Source organism: Danio rerio, chromosome 7, assembly GCF_052040795.2.
Source record: "Danio rerio strain M-AB ecotype USA chromosome 7, GRCz13ab, whole genome shotgun sequence".
In the NCBI taxonomy this organism is placed as follows: Eukaryota; Metazoa; Chordata; class Actinopteri; order Cypriniformes; family Danionidae; genus Danio; species Danio rerio.
In genome coordinates, this window is record NC_141027.1 from 49,253,720 (window position 1) to 49,278,359 (window position 24,640).

The 24,640-nt window shown below is 36.6% G+C and overlaps 1 protein-coding gene across 4 annotated transcripts in view; it reads right to left on the reverse strand.

Moving 5' to 3' along the window:
* The window catches only part of sin3ab (SIN3 transcription regulator family member Ab), a 48,900-nt gene extending 24,719 nt beyond the window's left edge, over positions 1-24,181 (reverse strand). For 3 of the 4 annotated variants that reach the window (XR_015496163.1, XM_087261766.1, XM_087261767.1), the window contains exons 1-11: positions 23,993-24,181; positions 19,335-19,545; positions 11,671-11,838; positions 11,475-11,581; positions 6,198-6,489; positions 5,868-6,119; positions 3,542-3,694; positions 3,286-3,441; positions 2,185-2,271; positions 1,954-2,072; positions 189-399 (exon numbers count right to left, since the gene is read on the reverse strand). Coding sequence is in view for 3 of the 4 variants with exons in the window: in XM_087261766.1 (XP_087117892.1) it covers positions 189-399; positions 1,954-2,072; positions 2,185-2,271; positions 3,286-3,441; positions 3,542-3,694; positions 5,868-6,119; positions 6,198-6,489; positions 11,475-11,581; positions 11,671-11,838; positions 19,335-19,514 (1,725 nt within the window). In the remaining variant the exon portion in view is untranslated. Of the gene's footprint in view, positions 1-188; positions 400-1,953; positions 2,073-2,184; positions 2,272-3,285; positions 3,463-3,541; positions 3,695-5,867; positions 6,120-6,197; positions 6,490-11,474; positions 11,582-11,670; positions 11,839-19,334; positions 19,546-23,992 lie in introns of all 4 variants that reach the window. The other variant, XM_087261765.1, reaches the window with a different exon arrangement.
* Between the last annotated feature and the right edge of the window lie 459 nt (positions 24,182-24,640).

Here is a 24,640-nt window from a genome sequence, read left to right on the forward strand (position 1 = left end):
GATGTGAGTCAGTTTGAACTTGAATTGGCTGTTTTAAATTGGCTGACCTCTAAAATTAAAATGTCAAGAAAGATATATTTTTCATCTCTAAAAAGATCCAATACCTGCTGTAAAATTTCCATATAGATCAGTGTGTTAAAAAAATGAGTTAAAGCAGCGACAGAACAGCTCTCTGCGGGTGTTCTCACCTCTTTGCACAGAGGAGTCCTGCCTGTACATCGAGGCTGCTGGAAGCTCTTGGGAAGGGCTCTGTAACTGGAGCCCAATCGTTTGCAAGATGCATAATCAATTTCCATTGCGATGCCTTCGGTGGCTCGCTCTTTGGGAAAGCTCTCAATATGAGCACACTCTCTGTAGCCAAGAAAGTTCTTGAACCATGTGAAAAGCTCTGGGAACTTCCTGATAACAAGAAAAGAAATATATCAGAAAAAAAGGGAAGAGCAAACATTTGCTGCGTTATTAATATGTATTATTACACAGTGCTTTGAAACACGTGATTCTGATTGGTCAATGAGAACATTCTAAAATATACAATTCCCTGATAACAACTGATTTAACTAATAACACTGGCTCATTCAGATACTATTACTTGACTGCTAGTGCATATATACATAATCTCATCTACATATGTACGCATATGCTCATCTACATATATGCTTGCTCTTGACTGTCTGCTGCAGTCTTGTGATTAAATAATAAAAACAACAACAAGTAATCTAGTGTAGGCTGCATCCCTCAGCAAGCTTTTCATTTACTTAATACAGCTGAGATCAAGGTTGTTTTAAAGGAAATAATGTACTTCCTGGCAGATGTTTTGGGAAAATAAAGACCTTCAGTCTTATACAACAGCCCTCCAACTTGCATCAGGGTGCTGATAAGCCTGTCGGATTTATTCTGTAAGAACAACCAGCAGGATGTACATTATCCTTTACATCGGTTCTCAAACCAGGTCCTGGCAAACCACATTTTATAGGTTTCTATTTCCAATTCAAAGGTTTGTTCTTTTTGTCCATACGTACTCTCCACAGAGAACATCAAAGGTTATTCTGCCATGATTTAAGCTCAAATGAAGTGTGTTCGATTCAATGGATATAAAACTGTGTGAGATATGACTTGTATGCAAATGTGATGATTGGGGTTAAATAACCTTTAGCATAATAGGTTTCGTCTGAAAATGTTCTTTAAAAGTCAATTAAACTTGGATTTTAGATGATTTTCTGTGTACAATGTGTAGAGAGCAGTAAACACTATATAGGGAACAAGTTGATTTGTACATGCTCCTTGTTGGTGTGGTCTTCTTATGAGCTGGTTATTTAAATCAAATGCGTTAAACAAGTGATAGTATGTTTACATGGACACCAATACTCAGATTTTGATATGATTAAGACAATATTCTGTTTAAGAGTCTACAATGTAAACGGCGATTTCTGAATACCTTAAATCCAACTAAAGTCAAGCTCAAACTAAACAGAAATCAAATTAAGACGTGGAGTATTCCTATCTTAGACGCATTATTAAAGTGCAGTACAGATATGCAAACACCCTAACAAAACTATCACCAAAGTCTTTGGTGTAAGTGGGAAACAATGACTAAGCTGAGAATTCTGGAAGAAATGGACATCTTAAAGTGCCTTGAATTTGCAGCGAGTTGGTCTGGAGTTAGTGATTGAAATGGCAGAAATGTCCTGTTGGTTGGGAACCTGATTTCGCCTTCGTCTGTTTGCAAGCATAGTGAGAAATTAACTGCAGTTGATCTAGTTGTAAAATTAAAAACAAAGTGTGAAAAGTAGTATGCCAAGATCAGGTTTGAAAACCACTGCCTTACATAAGAAATAACCAATTATAATATTGCTTTCTAATTTATGATTAAATAAGGACTGCATAAAAAGATCTTAAGCCAGACTGCAGATGTCACACAGATGTCTATATGACATTAAATTAAATTCCACTCACCCCAAGAACGGTAAAACCAACTGCACAAGTTCAGCCCGTGAAATGACTTCTTGATTGAAGATGACCAAACAGCGTAAGAAATTGTCATAAGCCTCTGAACTGCGCAGAGCTTTCCGCACCTGAGAAGAGAACATAATTCACTATAAACCTTGTACTATTTACTGTCCAAACTAATGCAATTATTTCTGTATTCCACCGTAATCACTCCAAGAGTATATTATAATCAATTACCTTTTCAAAAAAGAGAGATTCAGCACCAATTCCAAGTTTGCTGGCTTCAGCTACTGAAGGGTCTTTTACTGCAAACTTCTGCTTTTTCTGTTGAGGAGTTAAAAAAAAAAATACATTGAAAATACTGGTTAACGCACTCAGGGTTTCTGCAGATTTCACCAAGTCAAATGCAAGACTTTTTAAGAACATTATAAAAGAAATTTCAAACTTGTACATGGCTAAACAGTAAAGATTTTTACTTGCCACATTAATAAAAATTCTAATTACTTAAATAATATTTAAATAATGTGTGAAAACAAACAAGCCATACATACTTTTCACGGACAAGCTTTAAAAAACTATAATAACTATAATTAACTAAATGTTCAACAGTCTTTCCAGGTCAGTGTCCTCTCCACATAATGTGAATAAATAAATGGAGGACTTACAAAGGTTATTGTGAGGAACAAAATTGTAAAATAGAGTTGTAAATAGAGTTTTGTTAAACATTTTATGAAGATGTATTGTTACTGTTGGTGACTGTATACAAGCTATGGTATATGGACATTGAGTATATAGACATTGGTAAATTAAGACCAATTTAAAATGATTTAAGACCTACAAGTCAATATTTCAGTGAATGTAAGACTTTTTAGGACCTTTCTTTATTACTAGTATGAATGAAGTTTCAGACTTATAGAGGGCTCAACAGTAAGGATTTTTACTTGTCACATTAAAAAATGTTCTAATTACTTGAATAATACTTAAATAAATGTCAAAACAAGCAAGCCATACATAATTTTCTTTGACAAGTTTTAAAACTAAAACAATTAATGTTCAACAGTCTTTCCAGGTCAGTGCTCTCCCCATATAAGCTCTATATATACATGGAGTTTTGTTAAAGGTTTTATGGAAATGTTTTGTTGGTGACCGTATATTCTATACAGCCTATGGTAAATGGACATCGAGTATATGGACATAGGAAAACTAAGACCCATTTAAATGAAGATCTAAAAGTCAATATTTCAGCGAATTTAAGACTTTTTAGGAACCCGCAGATATCCTGGCACTGTAAAAATCAGCCATTAAGTACAGTTCATGTAAAGTTTTATGTGAAATCACCTTAACAGGTGGTGTAGTGGGAGGCCCTGAATGTCTGCGGATCTGACAGCCATTCTGGTTAAACCTCTGCTTATTGTTCAGCTGGGGTCTCTTTACCGTCCCTCCATGATCAATACGCACAGCCTCAGCCTTCTCTGCTGTAGTCTTACTCAATAACTGAGGAGAAGAAAGAAAAAGCTGCTAATAAATATTAAGGACAAGCAGTTCAACTTTATGATTTTCAGTCATAGATCTCAACAGACTGATGAACACCTACCACTGAACTGTTAGCATCTGGCAGAAACTGGCCAAACTCTGAAAGCAGGTCTTCCTGGTTCTTAAAGAGCTGGGCCACCTGAGCGTAAACCTGCTGCTCGGTCAGAGTGGGTGTGTAGTTTCCCCCTGCCTCCTTTGCATTACGCTGCTCCTTCTAAACAACAGATAAAACAATATTTACTGTAAGTAGGCAGATGAAGGGCTGCAAATACACACTAGTGTTTAAAAGATTGAGGTCACGATTTGTTTTTAAGGGCATTTTTACACCTAGACTTTTGTTTCGGAACCTAACGCGTTTCCCCGGTTTCGCCTGAATGAGGCGATCTTGACTCGATTGAAACGAACTCTGGAGCCGATCGATTGTAGTGAGAAAGCAATAGGATTTGAAGGATATATTTGAATAGGATATATACAGCTATATGAAGAGAGAATTATGAGTAGGGCGGGATGTCATTCATTTCGGTAAATGTGCATTTCATGTCATATACAAAAATGAAAGCATGCTGAACTATTAACGATGTAGTTAACGATTAACTATTAACAATGTAATTAATATAAAGCCTATAATGCATAATTCTAGCCAACGGTTATGTATGAGAAAGTTTTACCTCTCATTTATATCTGGTGACGATGTCTGTGGGTGTCACCATTCAAAATTATCGTGCAGCTTTAAACTTATAATGTCTTATTGCTCATTGCCATAAATTAAAATAAGGACGCATGACAGCTAAGTAGGACTCTGACCGTGAAACTCTGACCATTGTGAGGGGAGTTTACTCGCACGTGACTTGTATTAACTATTTTGGATCATTTAGAAAACTTTGCCATGTGAAAGGAGTAACACTTAAAACAAATATTAAAGATTTAATATATTTTTTCCTCTTATAAAATGTTAATTTCTGCGAGGTTAAATTTATTTTTAGCAGTCATCTGATCATACATTAACTTTTAGAGCCAAATGATCATTCACAAAGCATATAATATTCTGATTCAGAGCTTAAGAAACACTTGAAAAAGAAACTTGGAATAATTAAAACACAAACAATTAAAATTAAATTAAAATTAAAATTGTTAAATAGAATTTAGAAAAATGGAAAGAAATATTTAATAATTAACTTTTATTACTGAATAAAAAGCTGAATAAAGGTATTATTTCACCCAAAATAATAATAACAATATAAACAATAATAAAAGTCAGTGCTTCCCACAGGTTAGAAATTCACTTAGGGATTGTAACACACCTAGTAGCCAGATTGAAACAGCTTTTACGCACAGCACATAAATAGTTAACTATATGTGACAAACAAAACATAATTAGATTTTTAACACTATTTTCATTATCATTAAACGTTTTTCCTTTAGATTACATTTAGATGTAATTGTGTCCTCTCCGAGTATTTAGTCAAGAGTCATTTAGATTAAAGAATTAATTATGTAATGTCTTTCTAGCTCTCGCGACTGTGCGCATAAAATTAACGACAGCTTAAAAAAATTAAAGCTAAACCAAAACCTGGACATTTTAGTCCACTGTAAAACCCAAAAAGTTAAGTTAACTCAAGCAGTTTGAGTGAAACTGATAAAAACAAACCATTTATGTTCAAAAAGTAATGCTATATGGTACTGTGAACTTAATCCACTTGAGTAATTAATAAAGTATTTTGAGCACAGTAAACCGCAATAAATGAAGACAACTCAAACCAACTGAGTACTGTAAACCCAATAAGTTAAGGCAACTCAAGCCGTTTGAGGAAACCGATTGCTACAAACCATTTGAGTTAAAAAAAAAACTGTAGTACTGTGTGCTGTGAACTTACTTAAAGTTGAAGTAATGATGCATTTTATCAACTCATTACCTTCAAGAGTTCAAAACTCTTTTTACATGACTAGAAGTAACGTTTAGTCAATGATGAATTAACTACACTCATTTCATTTGATAAAGTTGACTGTTGGCTTTTACAGTGTGGATATAAGAAACCCCAGTCGAATGCAAAAAGGTGCGGGTCTCTGTGGGTCTGCAAAGCATGTGAGACTGGGAGTCTTAACAGGCCTTCAGCAGCATGAAACAGGTAAAAGAGAAAAGATTTCACTACTTAATCGCTCGTGGATGTTGGTTTATATCAGGCGGATACAAATAAAAGTGTAAAAAGACGGTAATATTTATCACTAAATATACTAGGGCTGCCGCTATTATACTTGGGAAGCACTGAAAGTACTCAAATGACTCCAAACTTTGGAACAGTACTATATAAAAAGGTTGGTTTTACTATTGAGTTGAACCTAGAATTTCAACACTTTAATACAGTCCTCAGCGATTCCTCAACTCCTACCTGGTATGTGTGCAGAATTTCCAAGAAGGATTTGTAGACCTCTGGCTGGCCCTGAAAGCGGTTCTTGATTTTGTTCACATAGTTGATAGCGTGGTTGAACTCTACGGGCTGGTTATTTTGCAGCGGGGTTGATCCGGCAGTGCTGCTGCTGATAGGAGTGTGCGACTGGACCGAGGGCGAGCGCGGGGAGGCGTATGAGGGAATGGACGGATTCGGCTGGCTGGTCGGGGTGAGTGCAGGAGACTGCATTGGCTGTGGAACGTAAAACTGCTTTAGAAACTCTGCAAATGTACAAGTTAAATCAGGAGGTAACACGTTTTTCTCTTATACCTTGCTGATCTTGGCGGGGGTTGGCTGGCTGGGGATGACCAAGGCAGCAGTGCTGGTGGGAGGTGCTGGTTGGGGCTGGTGCGGCGCTGGCTGTGTTATGGGGATGTTTTGAACAGAGATGCCATGCGGGGTAATGTGGTGGATCTGGCCTGGAGTGGTCACGTTAACCAGATCATTGGTTTGAACCTCAATCTTGTAGCCAGGAGGCAGGAAAGTGTTGAAGCCCATGATGAGGTCTGGATGGCCCTTGAAGAGCTGGGAGACTCTGCTGATCACACCTGGCGTATCAATGCTGATGGCAGAAGGATAGAACATTTGGTTTATTTGATTAGCAAAAGGCACTGAAATCAGAGTCCGAAAACATACCATTTTGAGTTAGGGCTGGGAGATTAATCAAAGATTAATTTTATAATTATCTCATTTATTACACACAAATATAAGCACACATACTGGTCATTAGAATTTTTTATCAGCAATATATGCTTTCCTCTGAGCACATGTAAACATATTATATACACAAGAACAAAAAGTAAGAAAAATAAATAAAAATAAAGTAGAAATAAACAATTATCAACTACAAAACAAATCAATTGAAGAGAGAAAAAAACTATGTATGTGTAGAAAGAGATCCATAGCATCAGACTTCAAACTGTATATGTATGTATGTATGTATGTATGTATGTATGTATACACACATACAAACATGCATATATATACACATACATACATACATACATATACATGTATACATGTATACATACATTCACACACACACACACACACACACACACACACACACACACACACACACACACACACACACACACACACACACACACACACACACACACACACACACACACACACACACACACACACACACACACACACACACACACACACACACACACACACACACACACACAGGGCTTGACATTAACACCTGCGAACCCGCCAAATGTGGGTAGAAAACTAAGAGTAGAGGGTAGACAGACACTTCCACTAGCCACTTTGGCTGGCTGAAAATAATTTTCCCGGATAATAATTCTTAAATGCAGGGTTCAACAATAAAAATTTCCAATACGAATGCAAAGGCAATCTTAGAATGAGAAGCAACACTACTGACAAAAATAAGTGTCCGCGCGAGCAATAGAAAGCAGGTGAATACCGAATGACAGGATAATCACACACGCTCCCATTTCCTGGTGTGAAGCAACTGTGCCCTAGAAACACAACTGATGTGATCGGTTCTCTTTCAAATAGACTAGACAAATAGTTTTTATTTTTTTTAGTTATTTTTTTTTTTTTTAAGCGTGCTGTTTGTGTTGCTCTGCAATAACACTTCTGAAACGCTAGCTTGCAGCAGGTTTTTAAGTTCCCCTGTGTGTAGTTTCTTTGCGGGGTTTTTGTTTTTTCTGAATGCTACCTTAATCTACAAGAAGTTAAAACTCGCTCATTTAAAAGCGGGAACTGGCAGGCATGCAACAACTTTAATCATAAAGTAAACACAAATCAGCTCCTCCTTTTTGAGAGGTGCATGGGTATGTGAATGCAAAGGCCAAACGCGCGCTCTCGATGGAGAGGGGTCACGTGACTCCATACACGGTTGGGAAAATAAGATCGATTATAGGTTGTGAATGTTAATCGTTTTCTTGATTTACAAATGCAGTAATTTGCACCATTTGATAAATTTCCATTGTACATTACATTCATGTGTTTAAGGTAGGACTTATTTTGGTAACTATTTTTAGCAATACTCTTTTTGACAGCCACCAACGGGATATTCATTAAATATATCTCTTTAACCATTCCTCAGGAATACATCTAAAAATTAAAATTTAAAGGGCATCACATTTAAAGATACTTTGCAAGGCATCGTGTATTTCTTTCCAATTGCTTTAATAACAAAGATTCATTTTCATGCACATTTTGTCTGTAAATCAAGTTCCAGTAAACCTCCAGTATGTGCGTTTAAATGGTGCAGCATTTACTAAACAGAGTTGTTGTTCACTGATTAAATATTTAGAATTTAATTTAAATCTGTCAAAAATTACAAAAATACAATACAGGTCTGTAAATGCTGCACATGAAATTACCACACAAAAATAACTCGCTTCATAACTTCACGTGTTTGAAATTGATCCTCTTTGTGATATGATTCTGTACTCGTGTGTTTATTAGTCACACCAAATAAATGCCTTTGGACTCCAGAAAAGATTTACCGATGATCACACCGTGCTTCCCTGACAAGATGCATGTGACAATCATAGCTTTACTCAATCATGTTTGTGATTTCATTAGAATTAATCAAACTATATTATTTATTAGAGATCCTTCCCTCTTAACCCCAGTCACACAGTGGAGTAATCCACAACGCTTCTTCTATAGTACCAAGTTGGCATTTAAAAATAAAAACATCATTGCACCAGCCTGTCTGCAGTACTGAGAACTGGATCAGTCTGGTATCCTCAGACAGACAGCTGCTTTCAAACATTTATATGCACATATTTGTGCGAGTACGCTGTGAAGATCTTTATGACAGTATGCTTTTCCAGCTGTTTGTGAAATGTATGGATGGAACATAACACAGATGAAGGTGTATCTGGTATAACACTAAAGGTGCATTAAGGGTATGCTCTAGATGCTGAATATACAACGGGTAGACACTAGGGCTGCACAATATAAATCGTTTCATCATTAATATCGCAATGTGTGAACCAGCAAGTCACAACACAGGATATGCAATGAAGAGTAGATTAAATTATAGGAAATAAGAAATGATTAAGTTTGCCACTTTAACAATAATGAATTGCTTAATTATTTGTACAATAAAGACTATATGGTGTTAATTTACACTTAATTATTGAATATCAATACCTCAATAATATTAGACTCCACCGAAACCATTAAGTTTTTATGTGTGCTTTATTATTTTGTATATTTTTTGCAGATGCACTCACCTACAACATCATTCCAATCAAACGATCAATCTAAAATTATTAATTCTTTCCAAATTAATCAAGTCACCTTGTGAAATTACATTCATATTGCACTTTTTAATTAACATTTAACTCAATGTCAGTTTTTCACAATATTGCGCAGCCCTTGTAGACACCTGTTAATGCAGTGCATTATGGGATCTAATGTCAATGTACAACACCCACATGTCCAAAGATCCTGCCACACTTTCATCACCAATTTGCTCAACTTAAAACAAAGGTTTTCTTAGATCAAAGCTAAAAAAAATACTGTACTTTTGCTAATAACAAACCTTAATGTTCAATTTTTAACGCTGTAATGAGACAATATTCCAACAAAACTTATTTTAGTTTACGAGAGAATTTGAGCATGAACAATTTAGACGCTAAAGCAAGCCGTCAACAAAACTCAACCTTTCCAACTTGCAACTTCATTCAAAATTTTAAATATATTGTGTCTTTTCCCAATAAACAAATGCTTTTGATTAAATTGTCTGCTAAATGACTACTTTTAAATGTAAATAAGCAATTATGTTTCAAAGAAACACCAAGATGCTGTCTGAATCAACTTTTTGAGCTTAATGCGGAATCATAGATACTATGGCTACAAAGTGGCAGTTTTATTTAATTTCACATTTAACTTCAGTCATGAAAGTTGTGATAAGATTTGTTTAAATATATTATGCATTATAAAAAGTCTATTTTTGTTGTGGTTTTAAAAAGTTTTTAAAATTTTGTTGTGGGGGTTTTTAACAACAGGCTGATATGCATGGTCAAAAAACACTTTTGTTGTCATACAATATGCATTTATTTTTTCCTAATTATCCCAACAACTCCCATATTTTTTGTTCAGCGATTAATTTGTTCCCAAACCACTGCTGTGTGATACTAGTCTGCGGTGATTAGTCAATGACTTTTGTGATTGGTTGACTAGGTTAAGTGCAAGATGGAAGTAATTGCAAAACATGGTTATGAAGTAGCCAGAGTACAGAGTATATGTGTGAGCCAAAGACTGGTGTGAGCCCAATGCAGGAGTGCATTAAATCCATGCAGATAAACATCAGCATACTACTCTACTCTTATACCTAACCCTAAGTGATAACAACAACATTTAATATTTATCCACACAGTGGCAAAAGTTAAACTATTTTGAAAATGGACCACACCGCTCGTGTGAAGGAACAGTTGATGGCGGAAATAGCGACAACAAACGGCAGAGGATCGCGAGTTCAGAAACGCTTTTAAATTAGTAAAAGATAAAGCAAGCGACGCATTTTCAACATGGTTTTGGATGCAATATGTGAACTGCCCATAAAAATTTAACCTGAGAGATACATAAACACTGATCTATCAACGCAAATCCCACGTTGCAGCGTAGGTTATTGTATAAATAATCAGAAAAAGGACAGAAAAAAAATACAGAACGTGGTATACTATGGTATTGTTTTGAAAATTAACTTCATCCCCTTAGTCGCGTATCTGGCCATCTCTTAGTGCAGTTATCTTTGCATCATGATCAATCTCATGGTCCCCTGCACTCCGCTAGTGCTTGAATGGAAGGGCGCGCTCACGGATCTAGCACTTGATATTTGCTGATGTGTTGCATCAACGTCAATACAAGCAGGCAAACGTTCCGAACACAAACAAATCATTCATTCGACTCTGAGTTGACTCTTTCGTTAAAGAATCAATAGTTTTAAAACACAGTGCACTTCCAGATTTAAACATCAGCTGGATGTTTTCATTCATTGCCCATTTAACTGACCATGGATATTTTTTGCACCCTTATTTTTTAAGGGCCGCTGTGTACATTTTTACCTCAAGCCCTGTTTAATTTCCAACTCTAGTCCATGTTATACATTGTCAAATCGCCATCTGTTCATTAGACCAGCCAAAACGTATTGACTAGCTATAGAAAGTCATGTAATGCGACTGTTATAACCTAGAAAGAACTAAAAGATTTAATCGGCCTATGAACTATATTTTTTAATTTATAAAATGTAACACACACATAATTACTGATTTAACAAAATGAATGAACAATTACACTCCTCACTGCCTTTTCTGCATCTCTGACAAAGAAAGTGGGGTCAGAGAACAAGAACAGCCACAAGGAAGTACAAAGACTCGACAAGTGTTTCTTTCAGGAACCCTGGCCAAAGATAAAGTCCTCAAGGCAATCTACAAAACTAGATCAACCAATTTGCAGTGTACAGCTAGACAGAACTAGAAGGGGTAGAAATCCAACAATCAAAAAAAGGAGAAAAAAAACTGTTCTAAAAGCAAAACTCAAACCAACCTTTGAGACTTAAACTCCTTCATGATATCCAGGAAGTCATTGTAGACCTGCGGCTGATTGCCAAACTGAAGCTTAACTTGATCCAGATAGGAAAGAGCATCCTCAACCTGAAATAACATGCATATTAGCTCTTCAGTTCCAAATGATTAAACACAGAAAAAAAAATCCCACGCCTTTCTCTAGATCGATCTCTTACCTTGAGTCTTTGAAACTGCTGTTGGCCCAGTGTTGGGGCAGGGGCTGGGGTGGCATGAGAGTGAGCCTGGCCCACAGGCTGGACAGCTGGCCCATGGTGATGAGGCCCAGTGTGCACAGCTGAACTGCTGGTGTGTCCATGTCCTCCAGAATTCTGGGGCATCGACAACTGAAACACCAGAAGGATAAACGGTTCATTATAAGGCCTAATTCACATGAAGTAAAATGTTTTTTATGCTATGACTTATCCTTTTTATAAAGTTTTAATTCTTATTAAATGCCACCAAATGGCACCTATGCAGTTTCATGTGCACTAGTAATGCACAAATCACAGGTAATTCCAGCTGGGTCATCAAAAAGTACCAATCCTTACTTATTCAAACATTAACTACATTCTCTATGATAGGAATACATTTTAATGCATTTTTAATCTGACAGACAGCCACTAGCATGCAGACTCTCATTTAAATAATGCATGTTACAATAATAGCAATAGCTATATCACCATTAAAATAAACTCTTGGGTGATTTTGAGTCCGCATTTGCCCACAACTTTCTCTGCGTTTCAGCAAATGGTATGATTTTTGATGAGAAATCTTATTTTGATATATGTTATGGGAATGTTTTGAAAGTTAAAAATCAACAATACACACTGGGCAAAACAGGGAAAATATCTCTTCCCAACATTGAAAACCACCAACAATCAAAAATGCACGATTATATGGTTTCACGGCTTTGCAATCAAAAATGTGGTTATATTGAAAGTCATTGGTGCAAAAACATCAACGTACATAGCAAAACGTTTAAGCTAAACTTTTGTTTCAAAAACAAATGTTAATTTCTAATCAGCTTACAATGATATGATTTATGATAGATGCGCAGATGAGCTATAACCTCACAGAATCTGAACGATCCACTAACATCATGTTTAAATCAAATATTAGAATAGGCCTTATTAATGTGATGTGTGTGGATATCTATATCTGAAAACTGAAGGTCTGGGTGAATGATTTGTTTAAAGCAGTGGATGTATGTGACAATTGAGCCAATCCATGCATCTATATTGTAATGTACACAATCTGCATGGATAAAAAAAAAAAAAAAAAACGACTTAAATGTCAAAAAAAGACACTTCTAATAATAAAAATTGTGTCAGAAAAACAATTTGTGGAACATTGCAAAAGTTCGACGGCCAAAGTCATTGGGCTCGAACTACCACACTCGTAATATGACATTTGAGTTTTTTTTTCTTTTTTACAGAGTCAGAAATAACAGTAAAAAAGGTTTTGTTTTTTTTTTTAAAGCTGGGCTGTATGATTAACTGCGTTTGAGTGTCTATAATACATACAGTGGGGGACATAACTATTGAACAAGTCATAATGTTTTTTTCTGTGAATAATATTTCTAAAGGAGCTGTTGACATGGCATTGAACCAAATAAATGGTAAAAACCCAAAAATTACACACGTAAAAATAAAATCTGAAACAATAGTTACGTGTAATAACAATGGAATGACACCAGGGGAAAGTAATGTATTTAATACTTTATATAAAGGCTTTTTTCAGTGATGGCATCTTAAAAACAAACACCTTACAAATGGACAATGAAGTCACATGAATTGCTGTGTAAGTTTTTTTTTTTTTACAGACTTCAATAGTGTGTAAAAATATTGAAGGTTCTTTGGGTCTCGTTGATCAAATCTGATCTTTATTTTGCATTTTCTATTGGATTCAAGACTGGTGATTGGCTGGGCAATTCTACAACTTGATTTCCTTTCTCTGAAAGCATTTGAGTTTCCTTGGCTGTGTTTTAAATCATTGCCTTGCTGAAATGTCCACCCTGGTTTATCTTTTTTATCCTGATTATTTAGATGTTGGACTGAGGCAGCTAATATTTATTTACAAAGATGAAGGACAGAGCGTTGCTGAAGAACTCCGCCGCTGACACTACAGCTCTGCACAAGACGTTTGGCCAGCAGAGGAATTAAAATGGTGGTGCCCAACTGAGTCTGGTTTCTCTCAAGGTTTTTTTTTCCTTCACTTTCGGGAATTTGTGAAGTTTTTTTTCCCTCTTTACTGTCGCCACTAGCTTGCATGATTTGGGATCGGTAGAGCTACACATTGATGGATTGGCTCTCCAGTTTAGACCCTCAGTAGTGATTATTAAACCACACTGAACTGAACTTAAACACTAAAAACTGAACTACACTGTTCCAATTTAAGGCTGATTTATACTTCTGCGTCAAACACCGGCGTATGCTACGGCGCTGACGCATAGCCCATCGCCGTGGCCGTCGCCGTCACTGACGTGCACCTCTCAAAAATTCTAACTACACGTCGCAACAACGCGTAGCGCAAGCTCTGTGATTGGTCGGCTTGCTAGCGCCGACGAGTCTGGGCGGGACCGAGAGGCGCGCGAATGGCGCGAGCGATTGTTTACAAGTGTGGAGTCCCGTGAAGGAGCTCCGGATGGAAAGTTTTGTTCTGTGTTTACCTCATGGTTAAAGTTGTTGCACGTCCGCCGGTTCCTGCCTCAAAATTAGCGAGTTTGAGTCACTTGTACATCCAGGAAGTGTTCAGAATAGCAAAACAGAAGCGAAGAAACTCAACACAGAGGAACATTTACACCTCACTGCCCACTAGCGTTTCGGAAGTGTTAATGCAGACCAACGGAGACAGCGCGCAGAAGTATAAATGCACAGCCACGCGCGTTGCCTGCGCCGTGAGTTGCGCCGGTCACTTGACGCAGAAGTATAAACCAGGCTTTACAATGATCTTTTATGTGAAGCAGTGGCGGTTCTAGACCAGAGTAACTGGGGGGGCCGGGCAGGGGCCACTTGTACTTTTAGGGGGCACACTTTAACATACATCACAAACTATTTAAACAATTATTCAGTCATTTTTTATGCATCACTCTGCAGTCTTCATAAACATTCATTCATTAATTTTCTTTTCGTCTTAGTCCCTTTATTAATCTGGGGTCACCACAGCGGAATGATCCAGCATATGTTTTACGCAGTAAATGGGATTGCAGATCCCATTAATTTAAAATTGTGTTTCCCAAGTGATCTAAATTAAACCAAGGAGATTTTCACAGTATTTCTACACAAATTATTCACACAAATAATTCTTCTGTAGTCATAATAAGTCTTATTTCTTAGTTTATTTCTTGAATAAAAGCAGTTTTAATTTAAAAAACAATTTTAAGACAGTGTTATTAGCTTCCTTAAGAAATATTTACTGTATATTTTACTGATTGTCTACACAACAAACCAGCTATACAATAACTTGACTAATTATTCCAACTTTCCTAGTTAACATAACCTAATTAATCTTTAAATTACACTTTAATCTGAATCAAAGACTGTAGAGTACTTAAAGGGACTTTGTCTAAATACAACTATCTTGCTAAATAACTAGTAAAATGTTATGCACTGACTGTCACTATGGGAAAGATAAAAAAGTAGTTATTAGAAATTTGTTAGTAAAACTATTATGTTTAAAAACGTGTCGTAATAAATCATGTGTTGAAGACTCGTGCTTTATGTCACGACTGAAATCAAAAACGAATGAAGGCAAAACTAAACAAGTTGAATATTACCTTTACATGAGCGTGACTGAAAACTCCGAAGGTAAAACTATGTACACTCAATCTCTGATTATTAAAACCTCTGCATAGCTAAGGACTTCCTCTATTAAAAGTTTTGAAATCGCTATTGAAAACAGAAGTCTAATATTATCAACAGTGGACATTTTGATAGTGTTTCACAACATGAGGATGACTGAAGTTGAGTATTTTTATTACCTGTGTCAACTTGGGGGTTAACTTCTGACGAATGCGGGGAACTGAAGTGCGCAGCACAGTCACACACACTGACAGAAAGAGCGAGAAAAAGCGCGCAAAAGCAGAGAGCAAGTGCGTGCCATACAACTGTGTGCCACTAAGAGCGCACGCCACCGATGGCTGATCTCGCTTCTCCGTGGCGTTTTGACACAAAAATACGCGTCCAAATTTAGGGGGGCCAGAGGGGGGGCCAAGCTTGTTGACACCGCCCCCCCTCCCCAGAACCGCCACTGATGTGAAGCTGCTCTGACACAATCTACATTGTAAAAGCGCTAAACAAATAAAGGTGAATTGAATTGAACTAATGAGAGATTTCAGCTGCTGTTAGGACTTTCACTGCCTTTCTACACCTATTTACCTTTCTTTATGTGTTCAATACTATTTTCCTGTGTCATTTCATTTTATTACACATAAGTAAAATTGTAAAATAATTAGATTTGTTTTATTTTCATACATGGATTTCTTTGGTTGTTATCAACATCTCATGAAAATTTAAAGTCAACAGTCCCTTTGGAAATATGCTTTCTGAGAAAAAAAATGTGACGTGCTGAATACTTATTTACCCTACTGTATGTGAATATATGATATGATATGTGAATCTCCAGCACTTGTGTTCAGCTGGAACAACGTTTCCTACACAAAGCCGTATTCTTTGACGAGATACGCAAAATATGGCATGCGATATCATCATAAGATATATATATTGATTTTGAATAATGATTTTGCGATATGCTGTTGCTTTTTGGTGAACTACACCCTTTTGTAGTAAGTCTTGCTAATGTAAAACCTAAAAGCATATGCAAATACCACATATAATGACATTTTTCCTCAAAACTCAGTCGAGTTTTTAAAATAAGTCTTTCTGTGAAAAGATGTCTTCTTACACAAAATTAAAAGCAGACATAGTTCATGACAGCATTCTAACAGGTAGTGATAAAGGTGTGGCATCATTAGATACTTTATTATCAGGGAAATTATAATAAAAAGAACTCAGATGAAACATATGTTGTCTTGATACTGTGTTATTAATCCTGTTGAATCAAGTGAATGCAGTTTAATCTGCTAATTACTCTACTATACATAGATTTCCCATAGACTGGTTTTCATGGGTTTCTTCAGGACAGGTTGTTCTGTTCAACTAGCAAGAGCGCCTTCTATCATTTGGAGGAGATTTACTACTAATTACACCACAACAATTTCCACATTTGGGGCTCTATTTTGACGGTCCATGCGTAAAACTAAAAGCGCAGGGTGCAAACGCTTACAGGGCAGAATTCAGAATCCATATTTGCTAATTTAAGGACTGGAAAATCCGCTTTGCGCCGTGGCGCATGGTCTTAAAGGGTTGAGTTTATTTTTTTAATGAGTTATAGGTGTGTTTTGAGAATAAATCAATCAGTCTCATCTCCCATTCCCTTTAAGAGACAGCTGCGTTGCCCCAAAAGCGCATTTGCTATTTACAGGATGTGAAGTAAGTGGAAGTGGAAAAACTGAGCATTTCACAAGCAAACAGTTAATAGTTTTTTTTAACAGAAAACAGTTAAACAGAGCATCTACCAGAGCAAGATTGAGAGATAATCGATCTACTTTCACTTTCACTCTTGGATAGGGAAAACTTTACGCACAGACATCAATTAGCCAATAAATAATTAATTTAGTTTGTTAAGCACAAATATTTGTTTCAAAACTATTTGTAAATTCAGCTCTAATTTCCAGCAAACAAATAAATGAACAATAATAACGAAGTGTGTTCAAAAACCTGAGTTATATCCTAAAACACATGCTGTGCCCCATATGGTCTAAAACCTGCAGGTGGGCAAATCTAAGCGTGTTTTTAATAAAACAAATATAAATATGCATATAATAAATAATACTGCTAATAATAATAACATTATACAAAAGCAAATTCTTATCAAAAAACTGAAAATGCCTCCCGAGATGAGGAAGGCAAAAAAACAGTGTTTTTTCATATTTATGTAGGCTAGAAAATAAATTTTGTAATATTTTAATCCTTTATATTTATATATTCTTATTATATCCTATGTATAGGCCTATCCTTAATAATTACATTTTTTCATATGTAAAGATATTTGCGTATTGCTCTACATCTTGTGTGTAGGCTATTAAGCAGTGTGTAAGCGAGGCGCAACTCTGCGCTGGAGTTTAGACCGGGTTAGTTTTGGTCTAATGAAAAATCTATTATAGTCTCTCAAAATAACAACGCGCCAGCAGTGTGCCTCAGAACGCCTTCCTTTTTAGACCAGAACGCCTATGGGCGCACATATGAGCACAAATGCATTTGCTATTTAAAGAGCGTGGCACAACGCCTCAAAACAACTCTTGCGCCAAGCTGAAACTAGCAAACAAGTATTGCGCCGCGCCTTGCGCCACATTGCGCCGGGTGTATGATAGATGATGTGCAAGACGGGTTTCATTCAGCCCTATTCAGCATTTTAGTTCATGCCTGGTTCATAAAACATGCATTTAAACATAATAATATTTTAGAGAATGTAGTTAACATTTGCACAATGTATAACTGACTTTATTTACCTGCAATTAATCAGAATGTACTTTTTAATAACCTGACCTGCCCAACCCATGGATATAATGAAGATCTGTGCATCACTAGCCAGAGGTTTACTAAGTGTTTAGGTTTCCTAACCAGGCCAGGGCCGGCTAACTGAACCACACATGGGACCCTTTTGGAGCACTCACACTTGTCAAACGAACAGGGAATTGGGGGTCAAAAATGTCTGGGCATGGTTCAGATAGCATAGTGAGTACACCCTTATACTCAAGCATTACAGTGGTCAAATCATGATTAAAAGACTACAAGAAAACCAAAATTGTTGACAAATTTTCAGCCCTAATGTAAACATCACTAACCTATGCATTACCCTTCAATGCACACAGTTTCAGCTAGCATCTATCACTCACCTGAAATTAATTCTGACAATTTTGCAAACACACTGAATTGGACTCATGCAAAACACACTATTGGCAGAGTATGTAATTGTTTCCTTAATTACAATCGACAGTCGTCCGAACTTTACTAGTGCAACACCTCCTTTTATTTATTTATTTTTTTTATCAAGCCTGGAGATGTAGTTTTCATATTGTATGCTCAAACAGGGACTGGATGTTTTGACGTGCTGTTCTGTCTGTATTTCACACAGCACTAAGGCTTCTCAGAAACAAGACCTGAATATGAAAGATTAAAGAAAAAAAACACTGGAAAGTATAATAGACTGACAAGACAGCACACATCTATTCTCTCTGTCATTCCCGATGTATTTGGCTTTTGACTATTTGAATATATTCAGCAGCTGGATCCTTGCACAGAAAACTTTTCCGGAGTTAACTGACTTAAAAAAAAGACTTCAATCATAAGAGCAAAATCATACCAATTTCTTGTCCAAAAACATCCATTTTCAGGATTTTAAATAATTATTTACAGTATAATACATAATTAAATGTAGGGTTAATCAGCTGTAAATTGCATACATTTTCCAATTATTCATGATTACAGGATGCATATTTCAAGTTTATACAATTCCAGACAATTAAATGTTTACACATGTGTACACAGAGTGTTTACATACACCGTTTTTGAAATTAGCAAAGCACTAATAGCTGTTAATATATAGCAATTATACCTGTAAAGCAATAATAGCTGGTAATATATAGCAATTAAAACATCATTAGTGATTTTCATTACTATATTTCCTGTTTAGATATACAGTATATAAAGACATATATGTGTTTATTAGAATTAGACATATAAACCAAAATGCGGCAGGTGTGTTGTTGACTTTGTGGTACCTGATAGGTCTGTGAGACCGAGTACTGCATGCTGGACGATGGCTGCATGGTCTCTGGTGCTGCAGTCTCGAAGAGGGAGGAGGCAGAGTTGAGGACACGGTGCTGAAAGCTGTCCACACCCCCGGGGAGCCGCCGCTGAGAGCCGATCACTGTGTCCTGATCCTCCAAGCGCCGCTTCATTATGTACTCATGCTCCTCACTGCGGCGGGATCTACAACGACCAAACAGAACAGATTCAAATCAAAGATACCACACAATACAATGAATTCATGTTTCTTGTGGTTTTGAATAGATCAACAAAAACAAGTTTGGAACAACATAGTTGAGTAAATAACTAAAAGTTTGGGTAAAGTATGCCTTATGTCTACAACAACCTATACTCGTATAAAAGTAGGGCTTTGCGATTTGGGTAAATATCTAATTAGGATATTTTATTGACAAATATTGCGATTTCAATTTGCTTTACAATTTATTTTAGCTTCTTACTTCTAAAATGCAGTGAGAGTGTTAGTTAAATAAAGGAACCAAAACTATATTAACTAACTTCAACTTAACTTCAAATTTGTTTATAAATATTCAGGAATTAAACACAAATTGTTCTCTAGAGCAAACAGTAAAGAGTCATGGCGTTAGTTATCTTCTGATGCCTTTGAGAAGTTTTTTCATATGGTGTAACAGCTGCAAACAACTCTGAAATTGTACTTTGCTGTTGCTTGCTACTAGATTGAATGTGATTGACACTACTTTTAATTGAGCTTTTCAGGTGCTGGTTGTTGTATTTCCTCATGCTGTGGCAACAATTCTGCGAAAGCTCTTGCAAATTACCTGTTTTTGTCCGGCGTGTGACTTTGAAAGCAAAATATTCCCATATTACCAACGTTTTTCTTTGATATTAATGTGTCTATTAATGCTTCTGAAGCGGCAGATGCCATTTTATTTTTATTTGCTTGTTTATTTTACAGGGACAATACACTTGACATTGTTATACAAAGATAACCGATGTTGTGTGCATAGGGCATATAGCATAAAGCTAATTTGCAGCCCTCGTCCCTGGTTAGGCTTTACATTATAAAAAAGAATAATAATAATAATAATAATAATAATAATAATAATAATAATAATAATAAAGAAAACCGGCAAGAATAAAACACAATACAGCAAACATGTACATCCTACTTGTCCATGCTTTCCTGTTTGTTTGCTTTTTTGTGGGCTTTTAGTTCGGTAGCGCAATTCTGATTGAGCCGAGCGAAAGTGAGCTTACTCAATTGGCTAGTAAAACTCACATACAGACAGCAGTCATGCATTTCCTCTGGGTGGGGGTAATTAGATACTACATATATATTTTATATCACAGCCTCTTGTGATTAGCTAATTGCAATGTTTCAAATCGTAATTGTGATTCGATTTTGATTCATAGGGCTGTGCGATTAAAGTTACCACCGATTTTTCAAATGTACACTTAAGAAGGTCGCACACCAGCAAGCACCATGGCAGGTCTTTTACAAATGTAAACATTGTTTTCTATGAGGGTATGCACACTGGCGCCACCATCTGTTCGCAATGCCTAGCAGCATATAAAAACAATGCAAAGACAGGACATACCATAATATGTGACAATTTTTGTGTCAGATCCACGTAACAGTGCAAAATCTGGTATTGTTTGACTGAATTCATTATTTTTAGCAGATTTGTAAACAGATTACCACAAAAAAAGAAGACACTTGAAATATCATGAGTGTAAGCAAAATACTGGATGCTCAATTTAACTACTCCCTAAAATAAACATGATCTAAAGCAGTGTTTCTCAACTGGTGGGGGAACATTTTCAGTGGGTCACGGAGTGTGTGGTCAAAAAAAAAAAGTTAATTGTTTTGCTTATTTTGCAAATAGCGGACTTTTATTTTGAAATGCGTGTGCGACAAATTCTCACCGTTTGACATGCAAAATTTAATTTAATTATTGCAACAAATGTGCCAAAGCGCAAGTACAACCCCGAACATGTAAAGTGTGGATATATATATGGACGACAAAAAGGACTTAAAGCCTCAGTGTCATATGTAGTGAGGTGCTCTTATAAGAGAGCATGAAACCTTCTAAATTTAACAACATTTAGAAACCAGAAAACATGTTTTATTAACAGTTTATTATTATCAGTATTTGTCATTTTTACTTTGTAATATTTCTATAATTTGATCCATTTTGTTAAATGACAGCAATAAAATATTGTTTATTTGTAAGTCTTGGTGATTTTCTTACGATGTATCTGTCACTACTTGTTTATGTTAACAAATAAATACACAATAATTTTAATTCCTAAAATTGTTTTATAGTTGCTAAATATGTAAAATGACCATGTAAAATGTGGGTCCCATGGCAAAACCAGTTGAGAACCCCTGATCTAAAGAATTGATGTTTGTGTGGACTGAACCAGTCAAGTGTCGCTATAAAAGCTGTGTATAAAACCATAAAAGGTATGATGTCCTTTGACCAAATAATATTTGGTTGAGATACAACTAGTAGACAATCGGGAATCTGAGGATTCAAAAACCAAAAAACATATAAAATTACCTTTAAATCATGTTCTTAATGCACGTTAATAATCAAAAATGTGATTTTCAGATATATTTAGGGTAGGAAATTTATAATATGCATTCATGGAATAATCTTTACTTAATATTCTAACAAATTTTGCCATGAGTGTTTTTTTTTTTGTTTTTTTTGGTATATTTGTGGAAACAGCCAAAAAACATGTGCAACAAGTCACATGCATTTGTCTAGTTTTGTAGACATATGCATTAAGTCATTGCCACACACATGTACAATGATAATAATTAATCATTTTTCCGAATGAGAAATGGAAAATAAAGGTAGATCATCAAATCCAAGTCCCTAAAAATAACCATCGATTTATTATAGCAAAAGTGTAGAAAACATTAAATGTTTTTGGCATTTTAAAATACTACAGCTTTACCACAGCTATGAATAATTTATAGGTAGTGCAGCATAACAATGACTATTGTGCTAAAATACTGCAGTTTAAACACAAAAACCATCTTTAATTCTTAACAAGTTGGTTAATAAAAGCCAGGTTAGTTTAAACTGCAGGATGTACTTTTTAAGTTCAATATTTTCTTAATATTCTGCATGATTTCAGAACTTCCTGTGTGTCATTTCATAGTTTCGATGACTTTACTAATGTTCAAAAACAATATACTCATACTCTATACTCATTCATTCTCTTGGATGAATAACCACACATTTGGCTTATTCGTGGCTTATTACAGGTGTGTCTAAACATTTTTCTCTGATGTGTTGAATACAAATCAGTTTGCAACAGGTTTGGCCAAAGACGTTTATTACAGTTTATTCATGCATAATAACCCGAAAGTGTTTAAATCCCACATTGTCTTGAAAAACGCAACGTGTCAGCAGCCTGCAGAGAGAGCAGCTCCACTTCATGACTGCGTGTAAAGTTCGTGACACCTGTCAAATGTACTCGATGACCACTCGATTGGCTGATGAATGTGGATTCACACTGCCCATTAAGTGGAAAGGATTTGTCGCTGTTTAACGCAGATTGGATAACGCGACATGGTGACCTTTTGCCACAAGACTGCGACAAAACTTTAAACAGTGTTACAGTTCCCTACAGACAAGTGTAGGCGGATAGCGGTGTGTAAACAGTTACAGCGAAACATGCTCGAGCATGTGTGCGGTCTTACATTCACTTGAACGGCTAAACTCCGTTTCAACCAACCGGACAGTTTCTCGTCGACTGAAAGTGTGTGTGTGTGTGTGTGTGTGTGTGCGCGTGTGTTTATCAGGCCTGAGACTATAAGACCCACACTCTACGATACATTAAATTTCACAACAAAGCTTTATCGGACACGCGTATTGTGTATGTAAATATGTCTTTATGCATGTTTACTACTCATCCGACAATAAAAAACACGTTTTATCAGTCATAAATCTTCGTGTAGATCTCCAAGGCGTCAAAGGAGGCGGCGAGCAGTAACCGCCTCTGTCCGATGAAGAGTTCAGACCAACACAAAGTGATCACACCAAAATAAAGCACAATCCCAAGAACACCGCCCCTTTCCTCGACCAAATCGAGGGAAATAATATCCAACAAGCCCAACAAGCCATCAAACGCAGTGGAAATGCGACAATGAAGTCTGTGCTAGCACTCGATGTTGTCAACTGTTTAACTACAAATCAGGAAGTCCTGCTGAATGCTTTCTACCGGTAAACACACAACTGCTCGGTGATCAAAGCTGCACAGTCCAGAAGACATCAAAAAGCAAGTGCTGATCGCTGACAGGTTAAGGTCAGTGAACGATAGCTATACCTTCGTGGTGAGCATGAACCCACCACAGCTTAAAAACCTTATGTAGCCATAGAGTGGCTAGTGCGGCTAGCTAGCGCCTCGACAAATACTCTTATATAATCACTGCTATGACAAGCATCACTTCAAAACAGCTCGATATAATGCCACCATCTTAGAAATCACCGCCAGCTAGGTGGCTTTGTTGTTATTTAGCGAGGATAGCGGTTTAAGTGTCACTAACTGTGAGAGTTAGCTACTTTTAGCCTGAATGAAGCACTGCGACGACGACAGCTAGCGAGCGTCCGCTAACACGCAAGAACAAACTCACCCCGCAACAGACACTCCGGATCACTTCTTTCTGCTCCGGCGAGAAATCAAAACCTGCAGAGCTCGGTCACGGCGCTCTCAAACGTTGAATCGTGTACGGTTCAGGTTTGAACAGCAAATTAAAATACACGTAGGCACCATTCAGTCAAGGCGCCAGACCTCAAATTGCATGCTAGGTTGCTAATTGGCTAACATGGGAAAACAACCTCAGCAGGAGGATCCTCTGATGGAGGCGTGGTCTCCGTGAAGGCGGAGCCAACATACTCCAACCGAGAACACTGATTGGTGGATCTCTGCTGAAATTCGAATATATCAGATTTCTGCTGGATTTACCCGCCTACTCTGACAAAAAGAGTAGTGGTGGGGATTTTGATTCGCATTAGGGATTTGACTCTTTTGAGTCGGTTCACCAAAGATTCGTACAGAGCTGTTTTCTCTTGTATTTCTTTTCTTTCTTACATTGTCAGCAGGAAGCAACGAATGGGAGGTTGCATTTTTCTGTGTTATATGCAAGAAAAACGTTCAATATTATATGAAAGCTTTGAAACGTACTTTATAACAGAAGAGAAGACTGTAATGTTACATTGGTTAAATAGCTTGGTCATGGATGCATGTGCTGTCTATAAACATGTTATTATCTTATTTACTA